The sequence below is a fragment of the Phyllopteryx taeniolatus genome, chromosome 17 (assembly GCF_024500385.1).
Source record: "Phyllopteryx taeniolatus isolate TA_2022b chromosome 17, UOR_Ptae_1.2, whole genome shotgun sequence".
In the NCBI taxonomy this organism is placed as follows: Eukaryota; Metazoa; Chordata; class Actinopteri; order Syngnathiformes; family Syngnathidae; genus Phyllopteryx; species Phyllopteryx taeniolatus.
Genome location: NC_084518.1, coordinates 13428955 through 13453777, shown reverse-complemented (window position 1 = coordinate 13453777; position 24823 = coordinate 13428955). Strand labels below are relative to the sequence as shown.

The 24823-nt window shown below is 40.4% G+C and overlaps 1 protein-coding gene across 7 annotated transcripts in view; it reads right to left on the bottom strand.

The window, feature by feature from the left end:
- gabrg2 (gamma-aminobutyric acid type A receptor subunit gamma2) overlaps nt 1-24513 on the bottom strand; it is a 95130-nt gene extending 70617 nt beyond the window's left edge. For 4 of the 7 annotated variants that reach the window (XM_061751589.1, XM_061751590.1, XM_061751591.1 and 1 more), the window contains exons 1-2: nt 24004-24464; nt 13062-13201 (exon numbers count right to left, since the gene is read on the bottom strand). In XM_061751589.1, the coding sequence (XP_061607573.1) occupies nt 13062-13201; nt 24004-24113 (250 nt within the window). In that variant the 5' untranslated portion in view covers nt 24114-24464. Of the gene's footprint in view, nt 1-13061; nt 13202-24003 lie in introns of all 7 variants that reach the window. The other 3 variants (XR_009785140.1, XM_061751593.1, XM_061751594.1) reach the window with 2 other exon arrangements.
- Nucleotides 24514-24823: the final 310 nt, after the last annotated feature.

The window sequence follows — 24823 nt, the reverse complement described above, 5'->3', positions numbered from 1 at the left end:
AGTATTTGGTTGGGTACATTTAAAGGCAATTAAAGTCCTCTCTAACTCTTCTGTAGACCCACTGACCCTAAAACACCATAATATACTTCAAAGGAAGACTGAGCCGCAATTAGGGATTGAATTCAATCCACACCATTTTGATGCACTAGATGGTTGGGTAAGAAAATCTTTGCTCAATGTGGTAGGGCTGGTTATTTGATTGGCGGTTTGCGGTTCAGACGACAGTATAGCCGGTTCATTATAACCCACCAGTATCTGTTAAATTTTGACAGCAGACGTTGGAATAGCGAAATTTGTGAGAGGGAGATCAGAGCTCATTTGAAGATGACGCTTGGTTATGGCAGTGGCAGCCGGCCGCAAAGCGACTGCATGTGTTGGTGTGGGCTGATGCAGCCACTCAGAGCAGATCTGACATGCTCGTGAATTTAAAGCAGAAGCACCTATAAAGTCTGAAAAAAAAAAAAGATGATGGCCTCCGTGAAATCTGTCACACCCAAGAGTGTATTTATTTTTTTTTAATCTGTCAGGGAACTGTACATACATTTTTCAATAAAATCAGCCAGGTGAACTTTATATATGACCATTTCACAAAGATGTTGACACCGTGCAAAATTGTTATAGCCGTTTCAGGGGTGAAAGCAAGATGGTGCACCTGTTTAATGGGATGCCAAAGCTACAGTTGCTCAGTTTGTGAGTGGATTGGTGTGGCTGTTTGAAATCCCACAACAGACCAAAAAATATGGGATTTGGGGACTGGTTACTGGAAGTTTTGCTTCCCGAGTATTGCATTTTTTTGCATTTTTATGTAGTCATTACAAAAACAACTGCGGCTTCTACTGTGTCCTTGACGTCTCACACATGCACACAAACCAGGACGTCACATTACGCATGCGCACAACCACGAGTGTTGACGGAAGTAAATACGGCCCCTCGGGTAGGTCTCGCCATAACACATTTCTAGCGATTTTAAGGATTTTGGGCAACCGGAGGCAACATTTTCTTCTTTTCGTTTTGCCACTGGCTGTTTTCTGCTCCTTCGTACGCTGTTGCTGTTTTGTGGTGTGTCTGTTTTGTCAAACAATTGTAATGTTTGTCGCCTTTTGATGACGCATAGGTCGGGTGCGCCCCCGATGAGCGTCCATACTGCACTCGCGTCGGATACCTATCCGATTTATATCCACATATGAAAGAGGCCTGGGTCGGATATGAAATATATATTGGATTTGTACTGTTCACATTAACATGAAAAAATCTGATACATGTCACATTGAAAAAAATAAAATAAAATGGACCTGCAGTGTGACCATAGCCGTAGATTGATTGGTTGTGTTTGTCATTTTGGCCAACATATTGACCACCTTAGTCTTTCAGATAAATCAGAGCTCAACTTACGCAACAAATCATATAGAACAAGCCTCCCTGGATGCCCAAGGCCCGACAGTTAATACTGTACTTAGTTTGTTTGATTATGGCATCATGCATATAACGAGGCAGCTTAAATTGCTTGTTTTTCAAAGATTAGTTCTTATACTTTCGTAAGCACTGTATTCGAGAGCGGTGGCATATTCTTTTTCCCTCTCTCCCCATATTATTAGCATTCATTTACAACACTGTCTTTGGACAGCTCCTACAGAATGACAAATAGCATCGTATTTCTGCCATCTCATTGAGACTAAAGATTTATTGGGCAAATCTGCATGTTAATAGCTCAAAGTAGCACTTCAGGAGGCTCATGTTGGGGCAATCCATTCATTTCTTCGCACTGCTGTTGATATTATAAAATTTGTACATTCATATACAAGCTATTGAAAGGAAATTATTTACATGTATTTGTTGTGTATGCAGTCCAGCTACGACACAGAAAAGTACATTGTAGTATATAGGAGGCCATCAATCATGTTTTAGGGCAGCTGCCTATTCTGACCCGTTTAGATGACAAGGTGATGCACAGTATGTATACTTGTGGACAGGAGAGTCCTAACCGAGCTGTAATTGTGAAGGAAGAAAGCCACTTGCCTTTAGGGGTGGGCGATATGGGTAAAAAAAAAAAATCTCAATATATTTTTTACATTTTACGATAACGATAATTTGATGATATCCTTAAAAAAAAAAAAGAAAACGGTGTAAATCTCTACTTACTTCACAGGACATTTAATGATAGACACAGCATTTCAGAACAAGTCCTTCATCCATTTTCTGCAAAACATTGCACAAGAATATTGTATAGCAATATTTAACACTTGATTACTTCAGGTTATGTTAAGGCGGGATACAGGAGAATATGCCAAATCAGGTTTGCGCAATAGTGTTTTAGTTAAGCTTTTGGAACAAAACAAAACAAAACAAAACAAAAACAAAAAAAACAATTAAGATGATATGTGAATGGAAACCTAATAAAATATTTTAAACCAAATAGATTTTTGTTTGTCACTACAGCACAAACAGCATACAAATTTGTCAAAAACATTGAACAAAGAAATGTAGTTGATGGTGTTCTTTATGTCTTGCCAATGTTTGCTTGCTTTTTCATATGGTACGTGTTTGCTAAATGACTCGGCGAGGGTTTTCTGGTTGTGTTGTGCAGATTTATCTTTTCTTTAATGGTAGTCATGCTTGTGGAAATGCAAAGTTTTACATATTCCTCATACCCAGGGTTGTGAGGGTTACTTCAGAAATGTATTGCGATGCAGTTACTAGTTACCTGTAACGATGACGATAGGTGACTTCGTGACAGCAGAATCTTTTTTTATTCCTGTTGACAAGTTTAGCAACTGGTATTGCTAATAGAATTTATATGAGTAAAGCAGTGGGTGATCGGTGACGAGATAGTGAAATGTTTACTTACGATGTGGCCATAGGTCTAGCTAGCTAGATCCTCCATCAGCCTCACCAGGGGCCTCATGTAGAAAAGATGTGGACACACAATAACGTGGCGTATGTTCTTTTTTTTCACGGCAAAGGTCAGATGTATCAAGAGTGAAATGACTGTGGAAATGTGCGGTGCCTCACGCCAACTGCATGGCTGGCGTCCACACGTTTCTACAGCTTTTGGTGCTTTGGCGACACTTAGAGGTGATGATGGGAAACTGTTATCATAAATCTGCACATCAGACAGGCATGAACAATTAGCACTGAAGAACAATTAATGCCCGGCAACATTTGATTTCAACAATGTAAAGGACTCAGAATTAATTTGTTAACCAGTGTATTTAATGAATCACTGATACTTGTGAGGACACCTATTAATTGATCAAGGCGATCATTTATGCCGCCTATTGCGCTTACAATCGCTTCTTGGGACTCCAGCACATGCACTGAAAAAAATAGTCCTTTGAATTGACTTAATTTGAACATGTACATTGGTTGCACATGATTAAAATGTGTTCAAATGACATTTTTCGGGAGAAGAGGGGTAAATTATGTAATTTTAACACATTTTAATCACTTGCAAACCAATGTACATGTTCAAATTAAGTCAATTCAAGGGACTCTTTTTATCAGTCTGCATGGGTGCAGCAGCAGCAGGTTGTTGGAGCGTAATTGTGTCGGAGACCCTGGGGATGCCGGAGGAGACAACAGGGACGGTGGACGAATCCCCAAACATGTAACGCGTGGCTGCGACTGCACATAAGAGTCCTTTGAATTTACTTAATTTGAACATGTACATTGGTTGCACATGATTGAAATGTGTTGAAATTACATAATTTACCCCTCTTCTCCTAAAAAAAAATTGTAAAAAAAATTCAGTTTGCGTGTCCTCTCCTGTGTATTAAAATAATAAATTGAGTAATCAAAAAGGAGTCAAAGTTTTTGATATCCTCTTTCATGTGCTGATGTGCTTCTATTAGAATTCAAAAGATTTATTACAAATACCATGCATACAACATTTACGCATGAACCTTTATCTCACAGGGCTGAGTGTAGGTTACTGTTATGAGTTATAGAAATACATGGTATTAACCTTGAGGGGTGATTAGAGTCAGCCCCCATCACTCGAAAGAGTAGTGTCACCCATGATCGCAGTGATTCTCTCCTCGAATGGGGTGAGGCCCTCCGCACCGGTTCTTCCGCCTGTTTTGGCCACACTGTGCTGTGCTCCGCTTCACATTCACCTTAATGTCTGACCACTTATTTTTTAGTTCAGCGTGCGTGCGCTGTTCCGACCCCACAGCATTGACAGCCGCACACGCGCTGTCTCAGTCACTCCTTTTTCGCGAGTAGTTAACGCCAGAGGACAGCATGCCAAAGAGGATCTTCTTGCGCACCTCCACTTCATTGTGCAAATTCACATTCAGAAAATATTTTTTTCTTCTTTACATTGCTCATTGTCCTTTTTTTCCTGATCATGCAGAGATCGGGATCTCAGGTGCAGGGTTAATTTACAACCCCAATTCCAATGAAGTTGGGACGTTGTGTTAAACATGAATAAAAACAGAATACAATGATTTGCAAATCATGTTCAACCTATATTTAATTGAATACACTACAAAGAAAAGATATTTAATGTTCAAACTGATAAACTATATTGTTTTTACCAAATAATCATTAACTTAGAATTTTATGGCTGCAACACGTTCTAAAAAGGTTGGGAGAGGTGGCAAAATAGACTGAGAAAGTTGAGGAATGCTCATCAAACACCTGTTTGGAACATACCACAGGTGAACAGGCTAATTGTCTTCCCAGTGGGTGCCATGATTGGGTATAAAAGGAGCTTCCCATAATTCACAAGCAAAGATGGGGCGAGGTTCACCTCTTTGTGAACAAGTGCGTGAGAAAATAGTCGAACAGTTTAAGGACAATGTTCCTCAACGTACAATTGCAAGGACTTTAGGGATTTCATCATCTGTGGTCCATAATGTCATCAAAAGGTTCAGAGAATCTGGAGAAATCACTGCATGTAAGCGGCAAGGCCGAAAACCAACATTGAATGCCCGTGACCTCAGGCGGCACTGCATCAAAAACCGACATCAATGTGTAAAGGATATCACCACATGGGCTCAGGAGAACTTCAGAAAACCAATGTAAGCAAATACAGTTCGGCGCTACATCCATAAGTGCAACTTGAAACTCCACTATGCAAAGCAAAAGCCATTTATCAACAACACCCAGAAACGCCGACGGCTTCTCTGGGCCCAGCTCATCTAAGATGGACTGATGCAAAGTGGAAAAGTATTCTGTGGTCCGACGAGTCAAAATTTCTAATTGTTTTTGTAAATTGTAGACGTCGTGCCAAAGAGGAAAAGAACCATCCACCACTGTTATGGACGCAAAGTTCAAAAGCCAGCATCTGTGATGGTACGGGGCTGTGTTAGTGCCAATGGCATGGGTAACTTACACATCTATGAAGGTACCATTAATGCTGAAAGGTACATACAGGTTTTGGAGAAACATATGCTGCCATCCAAGCAACGTCTTTTTCATGGACGCCCCTGTTTATTTCAGCAAGACAATGTCAAACCACATTCTGCATGTGTTACAACAGCATAGCTTCGTAGTAAAAGAGTGCGGGTACTAGACTGGCCTGCCTGCAGTCCAGACCTGTTTCCCCTTGAAAATGTGTGGCGCAATATGAAGAGTAAAATACGACAACGGAGACCCCGGACTGTTGAACAGCTGAAGCTGTACATCAAGCAAGAATGGGAACTAATTCCACCCACGAAGCTTCAACAATTAGTGTCCTCAGTTCCTTATTGAATGTTGTTAAAAGAAAAGGTGATGTAACACAGTGGTAAACATGACCCTGTCATGACCATGTGTTGCAGCCATAAAATTCTAAGTTAATGATTATTTGCTAAAAACAATAAAGTTTATCAGTTTGAACATTAACTATCTTGTCTTTGTTGTGTATTCAATTAAATATAGGTTGAACATGACTTGCAAATCATTGTATTCTATTTTTATTTTTTTATTTATTTTATATTTATGTTTAACACAACGTCCCAACTTCATTGGAATTGGGGTTGTAAATATGATTTGCATATTTAAATGTGGGCGTGGACAGGGAGGAGTAGGCTACTCCAACATGTGCGTTCATTTCCACGTTGATTGGAATGTACGAAGGAAATGTGCTTGGATTCATGCGTACGTACAGATTCATACATCTGGATATTTTTAGTTTTCTGGATTTGAGCGTACGCCATGTTTCAGTCGGAAAGCCACGCAAATCTTTGTACATGAGGCCCCAGGAGCGAGATGACTTTGACAGCGCACAATTCTCTATGTAAATGTTATTCAAAATGAATAAATCCTCCAGTTAAACAGCACCGTCCATTCTTTGTTTCACATTTAAACTGGCCGTGTTTGGGAAGCCAGTACATACATCGTCATTTTCTTGTTGGCCAAAAAAAAACTATACATGCGTTCCACTGAGGTCCATAACGACCATTTACCCACTTGTTAACCTGCTAAACTCCTGAAAAGGTTGCTCGGTGTCAGCCCTAGTTTGAGAGTGAGCGTTTGTTTTGCTTGCCACTGAGTCAAATGACTGAATCATGTCCACTGATTCGGCAAATGAGGACTTTCATGCACTTTCCCCTTTCTGTCCTCCTCATATGCCGTCCATGCACCCGTTCGGTTTTCTTTTCGAGACTATGTATGCTCAATAATGTCAAATTGGACATCGTTAAAGCAACATTCATCATTATATTGAAGGTGACGCCCACCCCTACTTGCCTTGCATAAAAAATATAAAGGTTTACAAGTCCTTGTCAACCATATCACGACCATGTCCAAAATTGGTGATGCAAACCAGTCAAAAACATTGATTTTCATTGTTTTCAGTTTCATGGTCATGGGATTCATTGTCGATGCTTGATTTGTCTTGTTTTACATTTAAGAGGTAATTTACGTGTTTCCATATTCGCGTTATTAACAGTTCCAAACGGTAAAATCTCTCTTTAGCTCGTGTTCCCCCTCCCACTGTGTGTGGGCAAGATGCAGATACACTGTTCCAAATTACAGTGGAACTTCGGAATTCGAAGAACGACTCGAGACTCGTACAAATCGGACTACGACCAAAAAATCTGAGTATAAAATGCGTCCGAGTTCAACCAAATTCTCGGAGCCCGAACACCCGACCAATGCCGAGCGCACGTTGAACGGGTAGCCGAGTCAAGCCAAGCGATGCCAAACGCACACGGGACGGTAGCCGAGACGAGACACTGCCCATTTCGAGTCAGGCAGTCAGAGCGTGAACACTCTCATCACATTTGCGAGTGCTTCTCAAGATAATTTTTTTTATTTTTCCAGTACAATTTTCTTAGCCATGGGCCCAAAGACAGCAGTCCTACCAGCAGCAAAGAAAAAAGGAAAGTGGTGCGAACCACAGTGGATTTAAGGAAGGAGATAATCAATAAGTATGAAAATGGTGTGCGTGTTACGGATCTTGCTAACCAGTATCATATGGCTAAGTCAACAATTTCAACTATCCTAAAGAATAAAGATGTAATAAAGGCAGCTACTGTTACCAAAGGAGTGACTAGCATTACAAAGCGTTTTCCTCAAAGAGGGAAGGAAAGCTACTTCAGAGAGAGATCCGGCTGAAGGAAAGAGACAGAGAAGGGAAAAAAGCCCAGACGGAGAATTACCCAATCAAATCTCTCCGTCTAAGGAGTAACCCTTCCTCCTTCCCTCCCTCCACATCCATCCACTGACGCCATCACATCGCAACCAAAAAGGCAAATGATACACATTTAAGTTGATCTAAATTTTACAATTATTATGTTTACAATTAATATGCATTTTTTATTGTTTAAATACAGGGTGTACATGCTTTTACATAAATAGGAATTAAAATAGGAATTTACTGTATTTGGAGGTTGGGAACGGATTAAACTCATTTACTTTATTTCCTATGGGAAAAAATGTTCCAGAGGTCGAACAATTCGGACTACGAACACTTCACAAGAACAAATTATGTTCAAATTCTGAGGTTCCACTGTATTATGCAACTTATATTTTTCTCTGATTTTCCTAAATAGTCAACACAAATGACAGACAGCATAATTTTCAAGTGTCAGAATTGTGCAGCTGCTATCAAATAAGGGTTCCAGTTCCAGTGTTAAGATGTCACTTGACCTGTTCAGACATTTTTGTTTTAAGTAGCTTATTATTTCAGTAAATGTGGCCTCCTAGTGTTTAAAATTTAACTAATGACTAGAATCCGAAATTAACACTTGCCTGTCGCCAAATGCAACTAAATTATCCGTTTGGCGAGAGAATCTCAGAGTGCTCCTCGCCATCTGGCGAGTGAATGTTTGTACCCATGTACACATACATAAACGTGCAAATCATAGTGCAGCGGCGTGTGTGCTAGAGCCAGTAATATTGGAGCAGGGCGTGTTGTGCCAGGAAAGTGCATGGAATTCCAAATAACGCCGATCTCAGTGATAAGCTACGTATGTATTTCCTTGATGAAACATGATGGGATGTGCGTGACAATAGTCAATCAGAGACATCCTTTTCCTGTTCCACTTCCATTTGCAAGTAGCGGGAGTAAAAAGAAACCGCCTCTCCTCGGCTGGCTCACCGCTTTGCCCTGTAGTGAGATCGAGATGCCAACTTAGCCGTCCTTGGAGCCTGCTGAGTCGGCGGCCACCCATCCTCACCCCAGCAACGGAGCCCACATCAGTGGTATGGCGGCGTCTCCAAAGCGACGTGGAGAAATGCTATTAACTAGCCGATGTGCAAGGTATGTCGGTGTCCTCAAAAACTGACAACATTGTGGTTATTTACTTAAAGAAATACCACTCAAGTGATTATGTGGAAAGCAACAAAACAACAAAAATGTGATTGCAGTCAGTACAGCCTGTCACTGTCTGTTGCTAACACAAGTCGCGTTATCAATTAGCCACTGCGAGCCGTGAGGCCACCAGTCCAACACAACAACAATTAATTGTGTCATCATTATTCAGGTGATTTGTAAAATGGCAAAACTAGTTGATTTGTTTTGTTATTAAAGATGGTGCACATTTTAAAGTGGCAATAATGATAACAGGTTATGTAGCATACATAACTGGAGAATGATAATGTTTACAATATTCAATATCTTGTACCGCCAAAAATAAATCAGCCACCTCATCTGGATCCTCTCGATGTGGAGGAGCAGCGGCTCTACTCTGAGATTCCCCTGGTGAGTGAAAAAGTTAATTTTGGCCCCTGCTAATGACTATTTTCAGCTCTTTAAAACCTTTAAAATGTCTTGAAAGTCTGTTGTTCATAATAATTTGGTACAGTGCATTTTAAGTTTTAAAGAATAACAATGGCAATGTTTTGTCCTCAAAGTTTTGTTCAAGCAAAAGTGATTCTTGTGTTCTTCCAATTTCATTATAAATGTTGCAAATTCAATTACTACTAGAATTTACACCAATTTTATCGGCCTTATCGGTATCGGCCGATAATTAGCATTTTATGCTGATCGGCTTTAATGTCATAATTCGCCGATCCGATCAATGACGTCATCGATCGGCTCCGCAAAAGACATTTACTCCGCGTCGCCATCATGCACAGTATATTTGAATATATGAGTATATTTTATTTTTAGCCTTGTCGCATGTCTTTTGACGAAATGTCTGACTGCCAATAAAGATATTAAAGAAAAAAAAAAAAAGGTGTCGGCGGTGTGGAACAGACAAGACGTCTGAGACAGACAACACATAATCCCCGGATCAGACTACAAGACAAATTAGCTCTTTCAAGATTGCATTTTGTCAGACTATTGCAATAAAATATTCCGATACCACCGCATCCCGTTTTTTACGATCATTGGACTTTATCTTGTCAACTCAAATGCGACCGGATACACTCGTTACCGTGGCGATGACAACACGAGTGGAGCGCGCCGACTTTGTATTATAAGGAGAAAATGAGGATAAACGTGTGTTGGTGGTCACCGGTGCTGAGGACAGGAGAGGACGTTCGTTTAAGGGTTGCTTGAGGTATGTTCACATACTTTTAATACGATACGGCTCGCAAGCAGGCAACAAAAACGTTATGTAGCCTAGCAAGCTATTGCTAGCACTAACGGTTGTACGTAAACATGCCGCCGTTCCGTCGAATCATGCTCTAAAGTTTCGGTGTGGGTGAAGTCATTTAATTAAAAATAAAGTAATTGAATTACAGTAAGTTAGCACCCATTATTTTTGTCATGTTTTAATGTTGGTTTGACCTGACTGATTAGAATACACGATCTGACTAGAGCAGTGATTTCCAACCTTTATGGAGCTAAGGAACATATTTTAAAATTGAAAAATCTCATGGCACACCAACAAACAAAAATGTCACAAAAAGTGGATACATTAGTGAGTCTATTTACTTCCTGCCATCTAATAGAAGACCATTCATTTGTTCTGTCTGTCACTATGCCTCACTGGCATAAATACAGGAACAAAGATACATTATTTATTGTAAATATAATTATTTGAGCAATTAAGTACACAAGTATATACAGTAAATGAACAGGTCATTTAAATAGACACATTCCTCCATCTTGTGATCGGATCAGTGATCAGTTATAATTTTTTAAAACTCGCTAATCGGTGATCTGTGATCGGCCCCAAAAATCCTGATCGTGTAAAGCCTAATTACTACCATCCATCCATCCATTTTCTGAGCCGCTTCTCCTCACTAGGGTCGCGGGCGTGCTGGAGCCTATCCCAGCTGTCATCGGGCAGGAGGCGGGGTACACCCTGAACTGGTTGCCAGCCAATCGCAGGGCACATCGAAACAAACAACCATTCGCACTCACAGTCATGCCTACGGGCAATTTAGAGTCTCCAATTAATGCATGTTTTTGGGATGTGGGAGGAAACCGGAGTCCCCGGAGAAAACCCACGCAGGCACGGGGAGAACACGCAAACTCCACACAGGCGGGGCCGGGGATAGAACCCGGGTCCTCAGAACTGTGAGGCTGACGCTCTAACCAGTCGGCCACCGTCAATTCTTGATTCCTGTCTTCAAAAGACCACTTCCCTGACCAAATGGTTGGGGAAGACTATGTGGTTAATATTCACCCATGCGCGTGAGGCTCCACCCACTGGCGTTGAGAGGAACTGCAAGCGACAGAACTTGTGGGCGTGCCTTAGATGTTTGTTAACGGAAGACAAAATGTCCGTTTTTATATCTTGCAAACTCGGTAGAAATATTCCAAATGTATGCCTTGGTGTCTGTGTCCCCATTATCACTTTGACAGGTCCTCTGCAAGATTTTGTAAGCTGTTCATTATTTGAAATCAAACAGAACGAAATGTTGTATTGAACAATAAGCAACCAATCTGCCACAACCAAAGTTTAAACAATGATTATATGCGTGAGAGTACAAAATTGGGAGTGTTTGAGATTAATATTATTTTAAAACCCATTTACTCAAATTTGTAGACAACATTCAGGCTGGTGGGCGTGGTCTTCTCCAAGTCGGCACCCACTCTTCCTACGCCCCGGCCCTGGGGTATTTAACTCTATACTCACACCTTTCTCAGTTGCGTTGACTTGAGTTGAGCTGAGTTGAGGCTTCTTTTTTCCTTCTCCTCGTACTTGTGCTGGCAGCTCACCAGCTGGGTGGCCTCTGGCCACCCTTCTCCCTTTCTTTTGTTCCCTTTTTGTCCTCGGGCACCTACTGGTACCACCACGTGCGCGAACGCCCACCGCAACCAAGCCGGCGGCATTTTCGATCGAAGAAGTCGACTATGCGGCTGCCATCGCTTTCCCTAGCCACGATCGGTCGGCGGGGCCTTGACGAGCAACTGCCGGCATCCCAGACGGATCCCGCAAACCTCTGAGGGCCAGAGCTCAGCCCGCCATCAGGTCAACCGGCAGGGAAGTTATGAGCGCATCCCAAATGGGACAACAACTTTCCTTTCCTAGTTCTTTTTATTTTCGTGCATCTGTTTTTTCTTCAACCCAACCTGCTTTTTCCCCGCCTGAGGTCCGTCGGAAGACCACCCCAAAGACCAGCTGATCTGCGTTCGTGAGTCGACACTGCAATCCTTACTATGATGTACAACATCAGTGCGTAATAATTGTGGGGAAATTACTAGCTTCATACGAAATCACAACTTTGCCTTCTCTCGCTCTGACTCAACGCATTGAACGCTGACACGCTCATTTAGTTTAGCCCAGCGACCACACACGATGTGCTCTTTTCCATTTTCGTACGCCTGATTTTCTTTCTTTCGTTTACCCTTAGTGTTATTTGTTTGTTGTAGTTTGTAGTTGTGTGTTTCATTAAATATACCATAAAATCCCCCTCGTGGTCGTATTTTGTGTGTGTTCTGAATTTGAGTAAATCTCTGTAACCTAGGAGTCATAATGTCATAGAGTGTAGCAACCTACAGATCATGAGACTGATTTAAAAAGGTGTGTCATCATTTCGCCTAAAGTTAAACTTGAAAAATTTGACGTGGTGCCCTTTTCGAGACATTAGTTTGATTTTAACAATCAAATCAAATTTACGATAAACCGGAAGTAACGCAATCGTCGCTCCAGGCTTATTACTTTATCCTAAATTAATTCCAATTCTGCGGCACGGTGGACGACTGGTTGCAGCGTCAGCCTCACAGTTCTGAGGACCCGGGTTCAATCCCCGGCCCCGCCTGTGTGGAGTTTGCATGTTCTCCCCGTGCCTGCGTGGGTTTTCTCCGGGCACTCCGGTTTCCTCCCACATCCCAAAAATCATTGGAGACTCTAAATTGCCCGTAGGCATGACTGTGAGTGTGAATGGTTGTTTGTTTCTATGTGCCCTGTGACTGGCTGGCAACCAGTTCAGGGTGTACCCCGCCTCCTGCCCGATGACAGCTGGGATAGGCTCCAGCACGCCCGCGACCCTGGTGAGGAGAAGCGGCTCAGAAAATGGATGGATGGATGGATAATTGCAATTCTTATTTCATACATGATCGCTACACCATACTGTAATACTGCAGTATCTATCACAACTTGGTTAGCTAGGTGTGATTGTAGGTTCCTGGGTACCTGCAGTAGTGTCTAATGGCCAAATTGTCCCTAGAAGCCTAAAAGTGGGTGTTTGATTATTTGACAAAAAAGGTTCTGCCATGAAAAATCAGTGCCTACCTCCAATGTCGGGCCTCAGTTTGTTGTCATATCCGTCTAGTAGCCCATTGAGGATGTGCGTGACATCACTCTCGTACACCTTTGGGGTCAGCACCCACGTCTTGTTGGCCACCTCGTCGTCATCATCAGTCTGAAAGGAGCTGCAAAGAGGAGACGAATGCATGAACTCATTTTTTTATTTTTTTAAAGGAGGACAAATGGTTTCTTATGATTTTCTTTATTAAGGTTATAATTATGATGATGTATTAGGACCTCTAGAGTCTCAAAAAGCTACCATATAAGTACTCTAAACTGGACACTGGTCAATTGCAATAGCCCCATGCACCCTATAGTTTGATGCCAAATGGTATAATTTATAATGTACACATAATGACTCTATTCGAATATGTGGCTGAAATCTTGGTTATATCCTAAAGATGCTTTGTGCCATTCCAGGCTTCTGGGAGTCCTACAGAAGAAATGTTTTCTCAAATACACCTCTTCATCTTGCTGAATGAAAAGGTAATAACATCTCAACAGCCCTTAACCACATATGTCACCAAGGCACAGGTGTTTATAAAAAAAATAAAAATAAATAAATAAGTATTGTTCTTTCATGGACAGGCATGATGTTGATAAATTACATGTTTGCAAGAGGTTCTGTTTTTCATTGTTTATATTCAAATTGAATGCACACGGCCAACACAATAGCAAGGCCACAGCAGAAAAATGTGGGCAGATTGACAAACAAACACATATACACACGCGCACACACTCACGGGTGCACACACAGATTTGACAGAAATAGAATTTCAGTATAGTGCTGAGATGTTGCACCTGCAGTAAGCATCGGATGAGATTGGGGAGATGGCCCGCAGCACACGAGAGCAACCTTGAACAAGCTCTGAGCTTTCTCTTAGCAATGCTTTGGGGGCGATGAGAGGGACCAAGGCTTCTGGATGAAATAATAAAGTATTGAAAAAGGGTGGCAGGGTAACAGATCTGATAGCGTTCTTATGTTCCGAGGCTGAGAGCCAGGAATAACAGTTTGACCTGCACTTTTCCTTGGATTGCCTTAAGAGCCATCATGTGGTATCCATTTACACTTGGACACCCGGGCCGAAACATTAAATCTTCATTATATTACTCAGTTGGCCCCTTTTAAAAATGTTTAGTCCAGTTGTATAAAGGAAGGGTCATGCAGCCTATGTTTGGATTTGTAAGTGCAAAAATAAGATAATGATTCAGGTAAGTCTGCCAGTTTTTTCAGCACTTGCCCAAAAGTGTTAATAATTTTTAAAAGAATTTCAAATATATCTGATTAAGAAAGAAAGCTTTTAGTGTGCCTTTAATATGATTATTTTTTTGTTGTCATGCTTTATCAATGTGCTGTAACTTTTTTTTTTTTTTATGTAATGCTTTAGACTGTATTTATTGTCATCGTACTGTATACTGAACTATAAATACTTTGTGACTTGTTGTTTTGTTCTCATGTTATTCTCTCAGCACCCCTTTTTAGGGCTGGCTCTTTTTAGGAATGAGTGTCACAAGAAAAGCCAAAGAAAAAGAAAAATACATGCATACATAATCCTTTGATGCCTACGGAACCGATGTCTCACATCTGGTAAAAACTTGGATGTTTTGTGCAAGTTTATTGATGTTTGTTTTCAATTACCATATTGTTAGTTCAATTCTGAATTGTACAACTACAGTGGTGTACATCCACAGGGGAGCACGACATTAGCGGTTCCACTTTATCTTAGTGTACATGGAAAAGCTCCAAATGTAAGTATACATCAAACGGAAGAGCCATGTGTTCTTCGGCACAAGCAGATCTGTGGTCTTGCCTGCTAATTGAGCACCTGAAGGTCCGTTGAGACGCCTGAGCCAAAGTTTGTTTTTCATGCATATGCATGTCCACGTCCGTGTTTGCACTCAATGAACAGTGCTGGGGCGAAATATCACGTTCAAAGCATTCCGTACTTCTCATTGCACACCCAAAAATAAGTGCATTTGCTTTGGATGTGGCACTTCGAACCACAAAAAGCTAATCTCACCCAATGCGAGTGCCATGTTTAGCATCAGTAAACCTATAAGATCATGATATCAGTGTCTTACATCACCATCTACATTAAACTCCTCAGCGAGAGAATACAAGCATGTGTTTGCCTGTTTCACTCGGACTGTGGCTATTCAACGGCCCAAACTGAAATGAACCTTTGTGCTTATCACTGCTCAACATGAAATTAGTTCTACGCCCATGCAGCAAAACAACAGCCCCCGCTTTGGATGTCACATTGTGACCACAGTCCTCCTACACGATGCCATTTGTCACTTTTTAGTTACAAACAAAAATCGAAATCCATCTAATGCTACTTGAGTGACCATGCACAAGTTGGCGAAGACATCACTTCAAGTAGGTCAGTGGCGTTATACTCTTAACTGACCCGTGGCAGGGAAAGCTGGACTATTTATGGGTTCAACTTAAGCCAGATCATATGCATTCAACTGACACTTTATTGAGTATACCTGCACAACATAACGAAATCCAAAACAAGAGCATATAAAGAATACGAGAGAGTTTACTATATAGTTTGTAGTGATGTAGGACTACACTGCCAGAAAGGAAAGTCACAAATGGTTGTGGAACATCTGTAGTTCAACAAAAATTTACAAAACTTACACTGCCTAACGGCGGGTACATTTATATTGTCCATTACTCTCCATTATGTGTATTCGGCTTTATTTTAATTTTATTTACTTTTAATACGCAGTGGTTCAATTCTCTGGGATTTGTAAAAAGTTCAACACTGCCTGAACAGTTAAAAAAAGGTTTTATGAAGGCGACAGTTTGATCTTAGAACAAATGATTTAACTTTGTGTGGTTTTACATTCAAAGAACTTAGACGTTAACCACCATCACGGAATGGATTGTGTTTGACTTTGCACGATAGAAATTGATCTGTTGGAATTGCTGAGGAATGCTACCACACAGCCAAAATTAAATCCACAGATACCAGGCAAACAGCACTTGACATCTGAGCATTCTGCATTGCTGTTATACAATTTCAAATCAATTAACATTTTTGTTCTGATGGTGGAGAATAACATTAGTCTAGATGGTCTATCAAAGAGATCTACAGTATTTGTATTTGCATCTTCTCCTAAACTCAAAGACAGAACTAAGAGGGGCAGAGACAGCAGGGACTGACACAAGTGAGAAAACAAAGCATGTGACGTGCAATCGCCTCCTCTTGTCTCACTTTGACTTTATCGCCATGCCAACTCGGGTGCGTAAACACCGGTCATCATCGCCACGGCCACCTCTGACCCTCAAATCTGAAATGACTGACCTCAATACCTTGGTGATGAATACAACAGACTCTCTGAAATGAAACTGTCAGCTTTACCTCCCTTCTGGTCCAGTCAAATGCTCAACATTGAGAAAAGGAAGAAATGGGAAACCTGACATCTACATACTGAGAGTTGAGACATAACAATAGTGATCATTACGGAGACATAATAATTGTTTCAAAATTGTGTATCTTGACACAACTTTTCAAGTGATAATAACAGACCACTTTTGGGTTTCTCATTCAAGAGAAAAAATAGGACTACACCATAGCTGCAAGGGATGCACCGATATGTTTTTTAGACAGAGAAGCAGTTCTTGCATTTGAGTACTCACTGATAGAAAGTGCTAATACTTTATAATGTCATTACATCTTACAATTGCGATTAAAGTGTCTTGTACTGTATTTTATTCAAATATTTTTACAAAAACACAAAATATACCTTTCCTGATCATGGCATGCATTTCACTCAAGGATAACAATTTTTAGAGTAACAACTTGTCATTACTGACGTTTTAACATCCAACAATCTTTCGGCAATATTTGTTCTAAAACTGGCAGGACAACTGAAGTGATACGTTATCACACCATTGCTTACTTCTTTTTAAGATGGACTCTGTTTAAAAAATAAATTGAGGGGCAGGGTCTTTTTCATTCAGTGTTATGTATTAGCTCTACAATTGCCATAGTTATCCAAGTAACAGTAAGATATAAGTTAGTTTTATGTTATTATACAGTGGTTAACTTTGCTTTACACTTGTATCACAGTTTGGAATGTTAAAATGTTACTTAAAATTACTAATACAGTGACAGTTGGAGACGAACAAAAGCATTTTCATTACTTTAGAGTGTTTCCTATGGGAACATTTGTCTTGGATGTCAACCAGAATCATGGTACAGATTGTGTTTGACTGGAAATTCCACTGTAAATGTTAGATTGTGCTAAGTACAAAATGTCCCTTTGGTCATACAGCGTATTATTATTTATTTTTTTAATACACTACTCTAAAGTTGCACACTGTAACAGATTGATTACATTTCCCTTATTTCCAACTATGACTAACTGATTCTAATGCAAACAAATCTAAAGTCAACCACTGCCTTGGAACAGATGTTCGAAGTAGTATTTTCTTGGTATTAATGACAGTTTATAGATTATTTCCAAACAACAATAATGTCACAGCACCACATCTGATGCCTTCTTTTGTGTCTGCGTCACAAAAGGACCTCATGCGTTCCCAAATTGGACCATGTGGTCACTTTGCTGTGAAACATGCCCATTGTGTAGTTTCGTACTGTGTGATGACATCACAATCAGACAGACATCACAATACATAGTAACTGCCAATAAGTCACAAAGAAGCATATTACTGAAAGTGGGCCCTGGGCCTCGAAAAAGATGTCTTATGTAAGCATATCATGCAGTGAATCACAGATTCAGATTTTCAATGCTGTTACTGAAAACACACATGCCGTTTGATTACATGACAATAGTTACCCACACTAGACTAATTAACTTATTAACTAGTACAATCACTAAACATTGCAATGGTTCGTAATTGCTCTAGAAAAGCACAACTCATTCAAACAATAACAGCAGCAAGGAAGTAATCGGCACAATAGCTGATCCACGCCGACAGGCCACAGCATTTGGTACGCCTGCACAATCTAATGAGATCCAATGAAAATCTTCCCTTGCAAAGGAAACAATGCACATTTTTGATTGACACTGGCAGACTGGTATTAGCATTATGCTTATTAATGTTGTTTTAACTAATGGTGGTTTCGTACGTAAACTTCAATATGCACGTTTTGTGTTACCAACGTGAGGGTTAAAATAGTACAAACTGCTCTCAGTACGATACAGTGAAGTTGTACGCCACTGCAAATCACAATAATCCTAAATGAAACTGAAACACATCTTAAAATCGAGGGTCCTCGGTTTAACGTTCGTCCTGACTCCTGACATTTTCAGTTACTGCCATACGGTTTTTCATTAGACTGTTTTATATTCATGCCCTTAAAGTATTTTTCAGTCAAATATTTACTGTAAATATAAGTTACCTACTGCGTTAGTGTGGTGGATAACACACTCAACATTTAATTGTGTTGTGTATTACAGCAGAGGCCACTATATGAGGCAATATATTTATAATTGTGTTAAATACCCTTTTACAGGGATACACTATTACCACAGAATAAGTACTTGCAATTGAATACTTACCGATAACAAGTATCGTTACTTGACAATGTCTTACAATTGCACACATTTTACTCAAATATAAAACTTTTTAGAGTAACAACTTGTCATTACAATGTGACAACACTAACAGAATAAATCCCATATCCATCCATCCATCCATCCATTTTCTGAGCCGCTTATCCTCACAAGGGTCGCGGGAGTGCTGGAGCCTATCACAGCTATCATCGGGCAGGAGGCGGGGTACACCCTGAACTGGTTGCCAGCCAATCGCAGGGCACACATAAACAAACAACCATTTCCACTCACATTCACACCTAGGGGCAATTTAGAGACATCAATTAGCCTACCATGCATGTTTTTGGGATGTGGGAGGAAACCGGAGTGCCCGGAGAAAACCCACGCAGGCACGAGGAGAACATGCAAACTCCACACAGGGGGGGGTTAGAACCCCGGTCCTCAGAACTGTGAGGCAGATGCTCCAACCAGTGCTGCTCGACCACCGTGCCGCCTAAATCCCATATCACAAAACAAAGTAAACAAAACAAAATTAATCATTACAAATGTGATCGTAGTGTGTGTTAACTAAAGCGTTACCAAATATTCTAGACCATCCAAGAAACGCGACTGACCACACCAGAGCTGTCAAATGTTATGGAACGGCCGTATTTTGTTACGCAAATCACTAAACGTTAACTCGTTACAGCCCTAACACTGATTGTTCCGGATATTGGGAAAAAAATAAAAAATCAAGCGTCTGACATTACCGGCATGTCCACATTGAACAGCTACTTGCAGCACGGTATTTTATTACGCACCCTTGCCGCCAAGCCACAGAGGCGAAAGTTCTCTTTGCGTCCGGTTTCATCGCATTGTAAATCACTGATCATCGCCTCCATGGTAGTGAATAAGATACTCTTCTTACCATGCTTCTTACAAGTGCCACGAAGGGAAGACAAGGAGTGGATAGGCGAAGACGATGTCAAAGCTATGCTAATTGCTAAGCTATTGTTACATGTTGTCGCAAAACATGGAAATAAGTGATTTGCTGATACAGTACACATAGGTCTGGCTGGAACCACGTTTTTGCGGAGAGTGACCAACTTTGAACGACAAAATAACAGGCCAATTCATACATGTTTAGAGATCTAAAAATAAAATACGGTAATACACCTTCAAACAGGACCCTGCGTCTGAACAGGTAAATAATTAGTACGTCACTGCACACGTCACTTCAGAACGTGTGCTGGTTAGAAGTATATTATTATTATTATTAAATATTTGTAAAATAAGATAACCTTTAGTTGTCCCACATGGGAAAATTTGCATCATTTTAGCAGCAATTGTGGATATAGGAAATAGAAATATGAAATATAAATAGCATGCAAGAGAAGATTTACTAGAAGTACATTCCACAAAATAAAAACCAAAACTACTGTCCATACTTAAACTATCCAATTCAATCTATCACTAATGTTATTTGTTTGTTAGCAAAGAGTGCTGAGTTTTAATTTTGATGTTTGAGATCTGATTAATCTAATTTAATAGACTTGCTTTGTTTTTGTTACCAGGGCTTAAAACAGAATTGGCAAAAGCAAATTAATCCATAGAAAAATATTTTTTATGTTGGCATGTCAAAATCTCATATACTGGTACTTTAATTCAGGCGGCAACTGCGTCTACCATTACAAGGTTGATGTAATAAAAACATTAAAATGACAAATATTGAAGCCATAAGCTATTAACGATTATGATGGTCCCACGATAATGTTCTTGACAAAATTTGAAAATATGGAAATTCTGAAAAAATTTGGACAAATTGTTCCGGAAGTGAATTTTTATAGGTTAGCAGCTCTAATTAGATTTCCATGATCCCGACATACCGAGGTGACGAAAAAAGCGTAATGAACGAGTATGTATGTATGTGTTCAATTACCACCTTACTCAATACTTTTCATGTGGTTGTTTTATAGTCATGGCCGAGAAGTGTTTTTTTTTTTATATATATGAATATGTACGGTAATTAGGACTACACTTTTTCGTTGGCATAGGTTAGTGGTAAGACTTCTAGATGTTCTGACTTTCATACAAATTCAGGTTACATCACCGCCATAGGAATGGAACTCATTCGTAAACCAAGGCCCCATGAATTTATTACTGTGTTGAATATACTTTAACTTTAGTAATACGAAGTCAGATGTAGCTCAGTATGTTAACTGAAATAATAGCCATATGTACGATGCATGGCAGTTCTACACTACTGCCAACCACAATAATAAACATACTGTGAAATACCTTTCTAAGAGGAATGAATGCTGGAAATGTAGCCTATATCATAGTGGTAACTAGAAGGTGCAATTCCTGGAGAAATTGCGTGTGAATGCTGCAATGCGCTTGAATGGGCAGAACACGTACAAGTAGGAACGGTGCGAATCCGTTGAGAAATAAGGAAACTGTAACTAAAAATGTAGAATTTGTCTTATTGTGGCTAAAATGCGGGTATTTTAGTGTTGCACAGTGCAGAATGTGGGTAATGTGGGGAATGTGGAAATCGTAGTAAGTGGAATGGTTTGAATTTGTGATTAAATGTGGAAGCAGGGGGGAGGAAGGCAGAATAGAGTGGAATGGGGGAGAATGTGGGTGTTTTAACAGTAAAATGTGGGTGAAAATGTGGAATGTGGGTGATCTGGGAATGTGAGGAATACAGGAATGTGTGTTGAAGAAGTTCTAAATGAGCTGAATGTTTTCAAAGTGAAAGAGAATGATGTGAAAGTATTTTGTTGAAAGTGTCATTGGGAATGAAGGGGAATTATTTGGGTGTAAAATGTGGAATTGTGGGTAATGTGAAAATGTTGCGGCTTAGATGAGTAGTAGCACGCGTCGCTTGAATTTTTCTAACATGTCAAAGTTGGAACGGAGTGAAACGGATGTGAAATGGCGAAGGAGAAGCCCGTCAAAAAACACGGCAGAATAATAAAAATAAAGGTAGAATAACATATGTGTGAATGCTTGAGTATTCACACAATTCGAGGCTTTACACGATCAGGATTTTTGGGGCTGATCACCGATGATAACCGATCACCGATCCTATCACAAGATGGAGTAATGTCTCTCTTTAAATGACCTGTTCATTTACTGCATATACTTGTGTACTTAATCGCTCAAAACATTATATTTACAATAAATAATGTATCTTTCCTCATCTATTTATGCCAGTGAGGCATAGTGACAGACAGAACAAATGAATGGTCTTCTATTACATGGCAGGAAGTACATACAGTAATTAATGTATCCACTTTTTGTGACATTTTTGTTTGTTGGTGTGCCATGAGATTTTTCAATTGTAAAATATGTTCCTTGGCTCCATAAAGATTGGAAATTACTGCTCTTGTCAGGTCATGTATTCTAATCAGTCAGGTCAAACCAACATTACAACATGACATAAATAATAAGTGCTAAATTACTGTAATTAAATTACTTTATTGTAATTAAATTACTTCACACACACCAAAACCTTATAGAGCATGATTCGACAGAACGGCAGCATGTTTATGCACAACCATTTGTGCTAGGACTAGCTTGCTAGGCTACATAAGGTTTTGTTGCCTGCTTGCAAGCCGTATCGTATTAAAAGTACGTGAACATACCTCAAGCAAGCCTTAAACGAACGTCCTCTCCTGAGCACCGCTGACCACCAGCACACGTTTTTCCTCATTTTGTTCTTATAATACAGTCAGCGCGAGCCACTCTTGTTGTTGTCACCATGGTAACGAGTGTATCAGGTCGCATTTGAGTTGACAAGATAAAGCCCAATGATCGTAAAAAACGGGATGCGGTGGTCCAGAAAACAAGATTTTATTACAGTAGTCTGACATAGTGGAATAGTGAAAGAGCAAATTTGTCTTGTAGTCTGAACCGGGGATTACATGTCTGTCCCACACCAGCGACATGTTTTTTATTTTTAATAACTTTATTGGCCGTCAGATATTTACAGTACTACGTCAAAAGACACGCAACAACGCTAAAAATTAACTAGCTTTTGGACTCAAATATACTGTGCACAATGGCAACGTGGAGTAAATGTCTTTTGCGGAGCCAATCAACAGCGAATTATAACATTAAAGCCGATCAGCATAAAAAGCTAAAAATCGCCCGATACCGATCAGGCCGATCAGATCGGTGTAAAGTCTAGCTAACGCAGTACTTAATTCATGAATACAGTAAATATTCTGTCATAATATTATGAAAAATGTGTAGGCCATAAATATAAAACAATCAAACGAAAAATAGTAAGCGCTAACTAAGCGTGCCTCCTTGTGGCGCATGACCACGTATTCTTTTACGCAAATTACGCAAACCTCGTAATGTGGTATCACGTGACATCTATTTGAGGTGTGGCGTTTTTTTCTTGAAGTGGATGACACTCGATAATTAATTAAGTGGCTCTACTTGAGTGGAGGCCACTATTTGAGGAACTGCTGTACTGTATTTATATTTGAGTATAACACAACCGTTTCTAACGTTTGTTTTCATGCAGCACGCTGTAATAAATGACGGACAGACGGACATACTTAATACAGTAATGCATTTCACTACAAGAACAAACACAAAAATGGAGCATGACAAACTGTACTATCTTCATAAAGGCAATCTTTGAGACAGCTCTTGTACTGAATGTATCGTTCATGTGTACCTAATGAAATGACCTGTAATTTTATGACTCCATTTTTCCCCCTTATCTCTATCCAGCTGGGAACAGACGACTAACCATCCGTTCTGTCGTTCTCCAGCTTAACGATAATCATAAATAATGTTCTAACAGGCACATCAGCAATGGAAAAGCGTGCAGTGAATTCATAGTACGAGCTGCAAGAAAGATTTGCGCATATGTGCTGTGCCTTTACTTCTCTATGTAACCGTCTGCCATTTTGAAATAATAAAAATACATACAATAATTATTTCAAAGGTCGTCCACAATCTGCTCCTTCTTCTGTAGCCGTCATCACACACTGTTGTATGAACCTTAAGAGCCGCGAGGCTTTTTGACTTATATACACTTGATCCTTACAAACGGCTTAGCGCACACTATATGTAGCATCACTTTAGCTCGCCCGGGCTATTTTAACAGCAGCCTAGAATCATGAAAATAGCCCTTAAATATTAATTATGACACCCCGGGAGGGCTCTAATAGCTCATTTTCTCTCTCTCTCTCTTTTAAATTCATTATAATACTCATATAACACATTATCGGACAGTGTGGGGGTGTCTTGCGGGTGACGAAAACAACACGAACGAGAACGACGATGTGACATTTAGCAAAATTTGGTGGTAGCATCGTCGGCTAGGCGGAGGCTAAAGCTAGCTTACTGCGAGAGGGATAATAACAGTTTCGGAGGCGAGCTCGCTCACCTGGTGGGGAGGTTGAGGGCGATGAAGAGCCAGAGGAACAGCTTAGGGGAAGCCATGGCCGTCGAGCACTTGGAGGCTAAATTTGGTGAAGCCGTCGCCGCCCTCGTCATCCTCGTCTCCTCGCCTAGTGTAGATGTCCGTCTTGTTTAGTGGCTTCCCAGCCCACGATGCATCGCGCAGCTTTTTTTTTTTTTTTTTTCACGCGACGAGCCCAGCCAGGCGAGAGATTGTCCAAAGCAAACAAATAAGAAGGGTTAAGAGAAAGCGAGTCCAAAAACCCCTGCCTTAAAAAAAAAAAAAACTTTCCTATTTTGCGTTATAGTCGAGCAGGGCCCTAGAATTACACACCTCGTGGGACGTGAAAGCAGCCTCGGTGTGAATGCAAATTGAGAAAAAGGCTGCGGGCTGAGCCGAGGCACATTGCTGCAGCGCGGATCAACACGCACGTGATTTCACCACGCACACACACACGCTCCATCCACAGCATCATTAGCCGCATGCTACAATAAATAATAATATATACCTTGGTTGACTGAAGTTGTAGGAAGCATTTGAGACCATATTGCACAGACAAATGTCACTATTAAATCTGGACAATTCATATTCTTGCATTAACTACGCTTGTGCAAAGGTGAGAAACCTACAACCCGTGGGTCATATATGGTTCTCGAGAGCATTTGATCTGGACTGGAGAGGCTGAACACGGTGACTGAGTTTATGCTTCCATCAGCACCCTGGACAGTTCCTTTAGCGGCACATGTTACCCATATTACCAATCAGGACCAGAAACAGTTCCTTTTTTTTCTTACATAATAATAAC